This window comes from Canis aureus, chromosome 8 (genome assembly GCF_053574225.1).
Source record: "Canis aureus isolate CA01 chromosome 8, VMU_Caureus_v.1.0, whole genome shotgun sequence".
Taxonomy (NCBI): Eukaryota; Metazoa; Chordata; class Mammalia; order Carnivora; family Canidae; genus Canis; species Canis aureus.
Genome location: NC_135618.1, coordinates 16,295,595 through 16,307,838, shown reverse-complemented (window position 1 = coordinate 16,307,838; position 12,244 = coordinate 16,295,595). Strand labels below are relative to the sequence as shown.

Below are 12,244 nucleotides of genomic sequence, written 5' to 3'. Positions count from 1 at the left end.
TCATCTATGGTTAAGAGGCAGAGTGCATAAACACAGTTACTAGTAGGTGGGTAGATAATTGTAAATAATCAAGCTATAGTGAACAATGGCTGTAAAATCCAGATATCTATAAGAACATCCTTCAGAAGTGGTCTTCTGGAGAGCAGTGTTTGAATATTCATTATTTCAATTCCACCAGGTGCCAAAAAGCTATTAGAAGTCTTAATAGAGTGGTAGACAGACATCCTGGGATTACCTTAATTGAGATCAATTGTTTCCAGTGACTACTTCATAGCACTAGATATCCTATCCAGGACTCAAAAGTGAAGCACTAATTAGCAATTCTAGAATGACTGCATTCTAATTAATCCAAGGTCTTCTAAGCAGTAGATCCTGTGAAAATTTCCAACAATTTCAAAAGTAGAAAAATCCAGCATTCTTGGCAACATCACAGATATTGTTACATGATTTCAGGTACTTTAAATACTACCAAATTCCAAAGAGCAGTCTCAACCTTTTTCCTGGAGTTAGTTCACTAGTTTAGGAGGATTTTAAGAGTAAAAAGAGTAACACAATTTTCACCAGTAAAGAGGAATACATAATCCATTCAGAGTAATTGTCCTCATTTAAAAGATTATGTCCTAAGGTTCACAAACTCACATAGTGGTGTTAAAGCATTTGAACAACAGATATTATTTTAAATGTTTAGATCTTATTGAAAATAAAATCATCGGGATGCCTGGGTGGCTCAGCGGTTGAGCATCTGCCTTTGGCTCAGGGTGTGATCCTGGGGTCCAGGATTGAGTCCCACATGGGGCTCCTTGTGGGGAGCCTGCTTCTCCCTCTTCCTATGTCTCTACCTCCCTCATAAATAAATTAAATAAAACAAAGAAAGAAAAGAAAAGAAAATCATCAAGCATATAATTCTGACACTGATATAACAAATTCATTGCACTATTTTCAACAGTCAGCATTAGCAACAGGTATCTCTTGAGATTCAGAAAAAAACTTTGTAAAAGCAACAAATTTGGATATGCCATTCTAACAGCTAAGTAGTAAGCTAAGTAACAGTTTTCATTGGCTCCATGTTATCTCCCATATCTCATTAGAAAAATTAAGTATACATTTTAATAAAGTTTTTCAACATAACACCCCAGAGAACTTTTTACATAACTAATGTGTTTGTATCCTGAATGTAACTCACAACTTGCATGTTATAACATGCTAATATTAAAAACAAAGAAATAAAAAATGTGCTTCATTAAATACGAACCATCTACTGCAAGTCAGTGTTTCCTACCATTAAGGGGATCACATATGCCTTTGCAAATCTGATGAAACCTATACATATAATTTCAGAGAATTCATGGATGCCTTGAAGCCTATCATAGGTCTTGAGAGTTTAAGGAATCTGTAACTAGTAGAAAAAATGGAGTCCAAAATCAATCCAAAAACATAGGAAATTTTAATATATGAAAAAAAGGAATTGTAATATATGAAAAAAAGAACTGTAACATACAGAGGAAAACAGATGATTCGTTAATATATTATTTGCCATAAGTTGCTATTCATTTAAGAAATAATCTCTATAAATGTATAAATGCTTTAATGAACTAAATGTAAAAAATAAAAATTATAAGATACTATAACAAAATATAGAGAATGTACATAATCTTGGTTGGGAAAAAAATCTTCCCAAGTAACAAAAGAAATCTACTTCCCTAAAATGATAGATTTGTGTAAACTTTATAACTTTTGCATAAGCCTGCAAAAACCCTTACACTTAGAGAAAACAACTCCAGACTTTTATGCTACAACAGAAATAAACTATTTCAGTCATTTCATTGTGTAATATTATTATGTTCATTATTTAGATATAAACAAGGAGCAGACATTACACTAAACCAATTTCTTTGTGTCAGAAATTAGATTTTCCCAGAATTATATTCATTCTTAGCAATAAATGCAATTAAACATTGATATTACTATTTAAAAATTCTATTCAAACTGCTAAATCTTGGTCTAATGTCAATATAAAGTCCCAAGCAGCCTGGTATAATTAAAGAAGCACTTGATTTGGAATCACACGTACCTGGGTTCCAATCCTGACTTTAGCACTTTTAGCTATGTGGTCAAATGTATAATCTATGAGCCTATTTCTGCATCTGTAAAGACAGCTTTCTATGGTGTTCTTGGAAGATTACATAAGAATATCACATATGGAAGTGCCTGGTATAGAGGCTATGGTCAAACTATGCCTTCTGCTTTCCTTCCCTAAGGAAGATTATTAACTGGTAATAACTCTTTTAGTACTGCTTTTTGTAAGGCTTTTCTTTTTAAAAAATCAAGACTGCTGATACAAAGTTACACATTTTACTTGCCATGTTTTTGCAGCTCCAGAGCATTGATATTTCCTGCAAGCGTTTTGTATTTGAGCTCTTCTTGGCTCATTTTTGAGTATTTGGTTTGATCTGTACTTCCTATTTATGATGAAATTTAAAGGTTTCTTGTAAACAATCATGAAAAAAAAAAAAAACAGACCTTCTACCTGTGGCTTTCTACACGTTAAGATAATCCTCTCTTTAAAAATCAATTAGGTTGTGTCTATGGAAACCACTTTCAAGTGTTATGAAAAAAATCTGAGGCAAAAAAAAGAAAAAATTGAAGTTATCCTAACCACTGCAATGTGTTCAAATCTTAATTTTAACATAACTTTCAAATTTCTCTAAGATGAGTCATTTTTTTCTGTAAAGTTGGATCATTAATGAGGCCAGAATATGGCCCTGAATGCTAAGTGGATCCAAACAAAAAGGAAACGTGTTTTGGTCAATTGTCAATGTTGAAGGTGATTAATTTTTCCATCACACAAGACACATTAATAAAATCACGGTAAATAAACTTAGTATCTCTTCAAAATTGTACAGGTAAGTTTTACCCTAGCGTTGAGGACTGGAATTATCCTCAGCTCCTCCTTCAATTTTAGTTGCACTTCGATTAGATTTGATAGATGGCTCTTTAAAACGTTTCCACGCTTTTTCCAAAGTCTGCCAAAACTACAAATAGGCAGCTGTATTTCTAACGTTACAACTATTTACTAATACTTTTCCCTTCACGTTAATTATCATCCACAGCAGCTTCTGGCTGTCACTTGGTCTAAATGATTTTGCTGCTGGTATTTTAAGTGCTTGCTTCTCAAAAAGTATTTCAAAGGCTGCTGAGGTGAACGTATACACATAAAATCACTTCGCATTACTTCTCCATATTCAAACTACCGCCTCTTGAGCCGACTTTTAAATGCCACGTACATTTTTAAATCAAAGTGTATCGCAAACATTCTTTTAACACCTCCTCCCCATCCCAAACGCCTCCCAAATGCCAAAGTCCCCTCCTGATTGGATGGGACCTATTACCGGTGCGTTCTGCTGGTCGTTCACAACTTCATACCCCAACGTTATACACTTCAGACCCCTCCGCTCATTAAAGTAAGCACTGTTAACTCCTTAGTTACTTAAGCATATGCTGTATTAACTGTGTAATCTTACTCTTCCTTTCACAAATTTGTCTTTTGTTTTTTTTTTTGTTTTTTTTTTTTTTTTTACAAATCTAAGTCTTAACTGCAATTCCCCTTCAGCGTTCCCTCCTCCTATAAGCTCACTACATCATTCCTGGGGGGCACGTACATACATATTCCTATTCTTAAACCTGAATATTAATGAAATTTAGCTTCCCCCCGCCCCGCAAAAAAAAAAAAAAAAAAAAAAAAGATTTTTTTTAAAGTAGTTAAATGCCAGGATGCCTCCTTTCAGGATCACGCTGAAGCTTTGTATTTGCTTTCCTGTCCTACCTTGGCAGCCCAGTTCTCCCGTCGGTTGTGTGGTCCCTTGCTGCCCCCAGCACAAGAGTGCAACTCACTACAGTGTATTTCTTTCACTCCCCATCATTCCCAGTATCTCCCTCCATTTCCGAGCATCCATCCCTTGGTGAACCTGTCCGTCCCCCGCAAGGACCTGTATCCAGAGGTGCCCACATCCCAAATCAGAATACGCCTGGACTGACACTGCCCGGGCGGCTTTCAGCAGACTCCAGGAAACACCCGAGGCTGCGCGTTTCTGCCTCCAGCAGCAGTTCCCGCTCCCAGCGAGTTCGGCGTCCTCCTGCCGCCTCCCCCGGGGGAATGCCGACTTCTGATCCCCCTTCGGCACGGGAAAGCCCACCTTGGCGACCTCGCGAGCCCAGCACGCCGCTCCAGCTCGACTCACACCGTCCCCAGAGCTTGTGTTTTCGATGCCCCCAGCCCCAGCTCTCTCTGCAAGCCCTTTCACCCTCTTGCCCCCACCCCCCCGAGCCAGATCGCAGGTTTAGACGCAAAAAGCCTCACTTGCTCCGGTTGCAATGCCTCCCTGTGGCCCGGCCTCTTGCACACCACTCACCCCGGAGGGGCTCTGCTGCTTACCCAGCTTCGATCGGGACTCCTCCAGGTTCTGGATTTGGTTCTCCAAGAAGAGCATCGCCACTGCGAAGGCCACCACCGCCAGCAGCTGCAACTTGGGCGGCATCATAATCCTAAGGAGCCCCATGAAACCCGCTGCTCGGGATCAAGACATACCGCGGGGGGCGGGGAGCGGGGCCCCGGAGGCGAGGCGGACGCCGCGGGGGAGCCCACCGAGCCGGGAGAGAACGGCGAGGAGAGCGCGACAGCCAGAGAAGCACCGCAGCGACCCCCCTTCTCGCCTCCCCGGTCCCCCGCCCCCAGGCGCCAGCACCGACGCCGCCGGTGCCCGCTTCTCCCGGACCGACTCGGCGGCCGCCCCCTCCAGAAGCCCGCGCAGCAAACAGCGCGAAGCGGCTGCCGGGCTCTCGCCTCTCCTACTGCCTCAGCCCCCGACCCCCGCGCCCGCCCGCCCGCCTGCCTGCCCGCCCGCCTCCTTCTCTTCCTTCCTTCCCTCCCTCCTTCGCTCGCGGCCGCGCGCTCCTCCGCCAGCGCTGCGGCTGCGGCTGCGCCGCCCTCGGCTCCGCCCCCTTGCCCATCCCCCTCCGCCTCCACGCGCACGCATCCACGTACGCTGCTCGGCAACCAGAGGCCCCGCCCCCTGCTCCCGTCCCGTGGCGCCTATTGGCCCGAAGAACCCCGGGAGCCTCCGCTCGTGGTTCGTGTTCCGGTTGGTTTCCTTTGCCAGGGGTGTCAACCAAATCGGCCTGCGATTGGGTAACCCTGGAGAAGGAGGCCGGCCGAAACCGGCGAAGGCGGGGTTTCCTGGCGGCAGGACGAAACGTCGTGAATGAAAAGAAGGAGCTCGGAGCGGCTCGGACTTGGGGGCTTTAGCAGAATGCCTGATAGGGGTTTTCGAAAGGACCCGGCGACTTCATATTCATCTCAAATATAAAGATGTGTGACGGCCTTTTAAGCTTCCATTTGCCCTTAGGTAACGGCCGTCTCCGCGGAGTAGGGGATTTGATGGCAAGGGCCCTTGGCAGCCAGCTTCGGATCAGGCTCCGGAGTGGACGCCCCTAGCGGAGGGGTCCTCCGCGCAGCCGCAGGCCGACGGCCGAGCGTAGCGATGGCGCCTGGACCCGGCGGGCGGCTCGGGCCGGCGCTGCGGCTGCGGCTGCTGCTGGCTGCGGTCCTTCAAGCGGTGAGTGGCCATCACCTCCGCGGCGGCCCGGAGCGAGGGAGGCTGTTGCGCCGGGGAAGACGAGACATTCAGTCCTGCGTTGGTAGCCACGCTTGGGGAGAGTGCGAGGACTGGGCTTCCTTAGCGCCCGCTGCGCCCAGAAGGCGACGTGGCTTCGTTCCCGGGTTGATGCTTCCCTTCCCCTTCCCCTTCCCCTCCCTTCCCGACTTCTAGCGGCTTTCTCTTGACTTCAGAGTATCTTGAGTAGTACTTAACCTTCTTTTGAGTAGCGCTTCTCTTTTGCAGCGTTCCACCTAAAAACGTGTAAACCGCACAGCGGGGGGGGGGGGGGCAATAAATCCCGGAAAGGAATGAAGATGGTTTTCCGACGGGCAGAGGACAAGGGACTACCGTTGCTTGTGATAAGACTTACGAAATTTTAAAAGAACCCCCCCCCCCCCACCACCACCACCAAATCTTTGGTCCAGGCTACACTTCCTGTTTCCTTTTTTCCTTTCAATGGTCAGTGGTCTCTAATTTCACCGCTAGCGTTTTCTCTCTGGTCTCTCTTATTCACGTGCTGCTGGATGCATTTCAGGGCCGTCTGCGGTTTTAGACCGTGTTGTTGCAGTAAAGGAGCCACTCGATACTAGAGCATCATTTATCTTTGAAAAAAAAAATTTTTTTAAATGCTAGCCTTCATCTCGTTTAAAGTCGGGCACTGTTAACCAACGTTTCTATGTAGTTCTTTACTGACACAACAGATAACGCTCTTAATCTTTGAATGAGGAAGGGCTGATTTTTGTCTTATTTTTCTATTCACTCGTGCACAATTAATATTGGTTAATTCCTCCTGAGAAGGTTGCAATCCATGTTTTGCTACGTGAATGACTTGTTCTTGTCTAGGCACTGTGTAGGAGCTTTTACACATTTCATGAATCAGCTCAATTCTTCGAGTATTCTCTTTGCTGACCCTTCTGAAAAGTTCTTCTCCTAGGATTCCTGGTTTCATTAACTCGTGCGAAGTTTAAGGGAGTTAGGGCCTGTACCGAAGGCCTCTACAAACAGCCTCTGCTTTTCTTTCCTCGGAGAGTTTGAAGATCGTGCCTTTTTGTTTCTGCAACCCCTAAAAGGTGGATTTTTAACTTCTCTAGTATTACGGTATTCTGTTATTCAGGCATTTGGTGCCTTAGAAATTACTGGAAGACCCTTCTCTAAACTTTGTACTGGAGTTTTTTTGTTTTTGTGCGTGTGGTTTTTTTTGTTGTTGTAGTTTTTTTTTTGTTTTTTTTTTTTGTTTTTTTTTGTTTTTTGCCAATCTTAGGTAATTTGAGTTCACCACCTTGCAAAGATAAGGAATAACATTTTACATTGACTTTTCCTGATTTTTCTGTCTTTAATTATCAATGATGTGTAACCATCCCAAAATTTGGTGGCTTAAAATAAAATTTCTCATAATTTGTCAACAGTTCCTCTGTTGATCTCCTCTGGCTCATTATGGAGCTGTGTTGAGCTAGTAGGTCAGCTGAACTGAAAGGTCCAAGTTGGCTTCGTTCTTTGCTGTCAGCAAGGGTGACGTGGTTCTCTTCCATGTGATCTCTCATCCTCCAGTAAGCCAACCCAACTTCTTTTCACGGCAGTCTCAGAGCAGCACTCCTAACGAGTAAAAGCTGCAATGGCATTATGACCATTAGGTAATCTACCACTGTGACCATCTACATAATGTAAGTCAGAGAGTTGGGTATTATCTTTGACTCTTTTTTTTTTTTTTTTTTTTTTTTACATGTCTCATATCAGGCAGTTACAAAGTCTTGTCAATCTTTCCTTCCTAAATATCTCTCAGATCCTTGTCCTTAATGTTAATCCCCCATTCAAACCACCATTATTTCTCTCCTTAGCATTAATTGCCTCCTGGTTCACTCTTCTAATTATCAGAACCTAAATGGTTGGCTTTGTCAGCTTCCCAATTGCCCAAGCCAGTAAGTAGTCATTTTAAAAGTCATCTTCACTCTCTGAACCCAATTAACCATTAAACCCTTGAAAATCTCCAAGCCAGTTCACTTAATTCTGGATCCACCAGCAGTACCTAAAATTTTGCTTGCCCACAACAGCTTCCTTAAACCAGGTTCCATATTTCATTTTCTCCCTTTCTAATCCAATCTCTACAATGCATTGAAAGTTGTCTTTTTGAAACTTAAATGTATTATTATTAAAATTCTTCAGTGGTGGGACGCCCGGGGGGCTCAGCCTTGATTAAGCATCTCCCTCAGCCCAGGTCCTGATCCTGGAGTCCTGGGATCAAGCCTCACCACCCCACTCACCCTGCCCTCCTGGTTCCCTACTCAGGAGGGAGTCTGCTTCTCCCTCTCCCTCTGCTCTTGCTCTCACACTAGCTCTCTCAAATACATAAAATCTTAAAAAAAAAAAAAAAAAAAAAAAAAGTCTTCAGTGGTTCCCTGTTGCTTTTAAGGTGAAATCTGTTCTGAACCTTCCTTAACAAGGCCTGTTTCACCTGTTACTTACTTGTCTAGCCAGGCTTAATCCCCAGAACTTCTGCAAGAGCCAAAAAGGTAGAGGTGAAGAATTGGAGTCATTTGTTTTAGCATATCTGACATACCATATTCTCCCTGTCAGGCCTAAAGTAAAGTGTTTAGGTAAAATGTAAAGTTTAATTTCATACCATTTCCCGATAGGCAGTCAGAAATACTCTCTTCCTTTGCATATTCTATCATCCTGTCTTACCCTCTGTTATACAGATCCACAGTCTTAACAGCACCAGGCCTCTGCGTGTGTTTTTGTATCCCTCCACTCGCCCTGCTCCTGTGCCAAGAATGTAGCTTAAAGGGAGTGCAGAGACCTTTTTTGGTATTTTTTAATATTGTGCCTCATATGTATTCAGTAAAAAAAACATCCCTCAGCAGTGTGAATGGCCTCCTAAGTAGTTGACTTGTGTTCCTTGCTATCAGAATCCTTAGGATGTCTATAGTTTGTGTAGATTGGTGATGAACCCCACTCACTCCCACAAATACAAAATGACTCCAAAAATCAAGTCCTGAACAGTTCACCTTTGTTGAACTAGTTTAACTTCCCCAAGGTTTATTTCTCTTTCTTCAGTAATGAGTAGTAGTGTTAACATAAGGCAATACCTTAAGAATGAAAAGGGAAGTGTGGGGGATTGTTGGAAAAATACTAGAGTTATAAAACTGCATTTCACAGTGCGTCTGTGGGGGAGGGGAAAAGACCAGGTGGAACATGTTGTTGGCAGTGTTTTAAAAAAAAATCTTTGGAACCTGACATGAATAAAAAGAGAATGAGAGAATCTCTTGGCACCTTGAGGTTGAACTACCAAGATGGAGAGAGGACTTAGCCCCTACTTTTGTTGATTTATACTTTTGTTGATTTAAATCTAAGGATTTAAAGTCCTTAGACTAAACAAGTTTTTACCATTGTGCCATGTGTAGCCCTAATTTAAAGTTAATAGCAGTGTATCGTCATCAGCATTTCAATGAGGTGACAACTGGGAGGATATAAAGTAATTCTGAAAATGCATTCTGAGATGCTTTAGCATTAGAAAAGTAACATCCTACCGGAGCGATTCTCAGGAGCACCCTAAAACTAAGTGGTATTCAAGTCTTCTTTCAGCTCCTACATAGTATTTATTCATATACTGGAAGCAATATGGGATAATACTCTGTATCTTTGATCTTGAGATGTAACACCTCATCCTTCTTCACAAGTTAAATTCCTTGTTCCGATGGACCTCACAATTGTAATGGCCAGCATTTTTGTTATTATTCATAGTGGTGTATACCATAATGATGTATCCAGGATTCTGGGAGATACAGTAGTTAATAATAAGGGTTTTGAGGGCTGATCAGGATTAGAATCTTGTTGCTACCATCTACTGTTTACTGTGTTGTCTTTGATTACCTTAACTATCCTAAGCCTGTGTTTCCCTGTCTGTAAAATGGGGATAAACCTATTTCATAGAGCGGTTAAAATTAAATAATAGTGATGGAAAGTGTGTGGCAAAATATCTGGTGCTTTGTGAGAACCAGCTGTAATGGTTATGTTTCTGGTATTCGTTTTCATGGGTTCTTCTGTAAACCCATCTGTTTGGTTTAGTCTCATTTTTGAAATCTGTTTACAATTGCATGAGAATCCTATGAGTTTTCTGAGATTAAGGACCAATTAAGAGACAACTAATATGTATGTATAATAGGATATATATCTATACCAGACTTCTGCCTGAAAAGATAATGTTACAATATGGCTAATCCAGTTTCCCTGTCTACAGTCCAAATCTACAAAGAAATAATACTAGAAAAATAAACCAGTTAGTAATGTATGGGGGGGAAAATGGAGTCTCTTAGCTTGTCAGTCCTACTTTGAACTGGAGAAATTAAATTTAAATGATTATCCCAGTCAGGATTAGACTCTGTATCTTTCTTAACAAGCGTGACTGATTATTTTAAATTTTAATGTTTAGCCTTAATTAAGGTGCACATTTAAGTGTTACTCAGTTCCTTTTTGGTAATAAAAAATGAGCAGGAAATAATTTACAATTTTGAACTCCTATAGTATTTGATATTTGATATTTATCAGTGAAATACTTAAAAATATTTCCCAGTATCCTTAGATTCAAAGCCTTGAGGGGCATCTGGGTGGCTTAGTAAAGCATCCAACTTGAGTTCGGCTCAGACCATGATCTCAGGGTTGTGAGATGGAGCCCCACGTCGGGCTCATGCTGGATGTGGAGACTGCTTAAGATTGTCTTGCTCCCTCTCTCTACCCACCCCCAAAACAAAGCCTGAGTCTGCAGAACTAACTAATGATAGAAGACCAGAAAGAAGTAGTTCACTCATGAAACTCAAGTTAATCTTGTATCTCTACTACGCTTATTCTCTTATCTCATGTCTAATAATTAAAACATAAGTAGTGTTTTGTAGTTCTTAAGAGGGTTGAAAGTACTGGAAATTGGGAATAATGCAGACATTTATCAAGTACCCACAGTGTCCTGGGTAGAACTAGATGTTTCCTGTACTTTTTCTCCTTTAATCTTCAAAACTCTGTAAGATAAATGGTAGTTATTCCTATTCAAAAATTCAGAAGTAAGGTTGTTCTGTGCTGGCATTTGAATCAAGATGTCATCAGACTCCAAAATACATGTTTTGCATATTTATGCCACCTGTCAGAAGGTGCTCAATAGATACCAGAATAAAATCAAATAATATGATTGCATGATCATTCAAGATTTTTGTTTTGTAAAATATGCTTTGGTAATAACAATTTCTTATATTGTTAAGCAGTTCGTGGTTTCAAAATGATTCCACTTTTATTGCCTGTTTTAGTTACCATAGCTGCAAAATACACCCCTGTAAAATTTACTGGTATAAAACAATTATTTTGCTTTTAGATTCTGTGGGTCAGCAATTCAGACAGGTCACAAGAAAGCTGTGTGTTCTATGGTATCTCAACTGAAAGGGCTGAATGTGAAGTTCTTTATTCGTATGTCTACTAATTGATGATGGTTGTCAGCTGGGAGCTTCAGTTGCTCTCTACATGGGACTTTCCATGTTGTCCCTCTAATTTAGGTTACCTTAGAGCACAATGGCCAAGTTCCAAAGGTGAGTGTTCTGAGAGAGGCAGAGACACAGCATGTAGGAGCACTAGCCACTCAGAGGCTGTTTCCTTTTTTATGACCTGCCCTCAAAAACCTCATTGTATCCCTTCTTTTATACTCTGTTCATCAGAATCAGTCACTAGCCCCTGCCCAGATTCAAGGGGAGGAAAAACAGGCTCCTACTTCTCAGTAGAGAACTGCCAGTCACATCGTAAGAACAGCATATGGGATGATGTGTATGTATTGGTGTGGCCATCTTCGGAAAATACAAATTAACCTGTGAAATAGGTTAATATCACTAATCAAGAAATTACTCAAAGTACTAATACAGTAGCCCTGTCTTAGGTGCTTCCCTTAAGACTGGGATCTATTTTGAATATACATACATTCCACATTATTACTGAGATAAGATCAAAGATGTATAACGAATCAAATTAGGGTATTGACCAGCACAAGCCCAATGAGTTAGTTGATCAACATTTTCAGAAAGTATGTGAGGATTTTTATTTACCCGGTTTGTCTAGAAAAAGGTTGGCAAACTAGCTAGTGGGCCAAAATCAGCTAGCCCTGTTCCTGTAAAGTTTTATTGGAACACAAACAGTCATTTATTATTGTCTGTGACTGCTTTTGGGCTGCCATAACGGAGTTGAGTAGTTGATTTAGCCACCGAAGCATAATAGAATTACTATCTGATCAGGTTCTTGGATGTAAGTTGAAGTTAACAAGATGAAAACGGAGTCTTAAATGTAGGAAAAGTATGAGCAACTGTATGAGTAGGAATTTTATTCTTCTAGGAGTTCATTATAGCTGAAAGTAGGGTGGGATTGGAGAAGTAAAGTTAGGACTGGCAGTGACCATGTAAGCCACTGAGGTAAAAAAATGATTTGAAAGCTCTTTAAGAAACAGAATTGTCAAAACTTGTTAACTAATTGCTTATGAGAATGGCAAAGAATGTACAAACCTAAGATGACTGACCTGGGCAACAAGGTGGTCAGGGAAAATGGTGCCATTTTACTAAAATATCAGATAA

General features: G+C 41.6%; 2 protein-coding genes across 3 annotated transcripts in view; one reads left to right on the top strand and one right to left on the bottom strand.

Annotated features, from left to right (window-relative positions):
• HS2ST1 (heparan sulfate 2-O-sulfotransferase 1) overlaps positions 1-4,909 on the bottom strand; it is a 172,227-nt gene extending 167,318 nt beyond the window's left edge. Inside the window, exon 1 of one of the 2 annotated variants that reach the window (XM_077905317.1) lies at positions 4,433-4,909. In XM_077905317.1, the coding sequence (XP_077761443.1) occupies positions 4,433-4,556 (124 nt within the window). In that variant the 5' untranslated portion in view covers positions 4,557-4,909. The remainder of the gene's footprint in view (positions 1-4,432) is intronic. The other variant, XM_077905318.1, reaches the window with a different exon arrangement.
• Positions 4,910-5,239: 330 nt separating this feature from the next.
• SELENOF (selenoprotein F) overlaps positions 5,240-12,244 on the top strand; it is a 41,630-nt gene continuing 34,625 nt past the window's right edge. Inside the window, exon 1 of the mRNA XM_077905316.1 lies at positions 5,240-5,612. Within this exon, the coding sequence (XP_077761442.1) occupies positions 5,538-5,612 (75 nt within the window). The 5' untranslated portion in view covers positions 5,240-5,537. The remainder of the gene's footprint in view (positions 5,613-12,244) is intronic.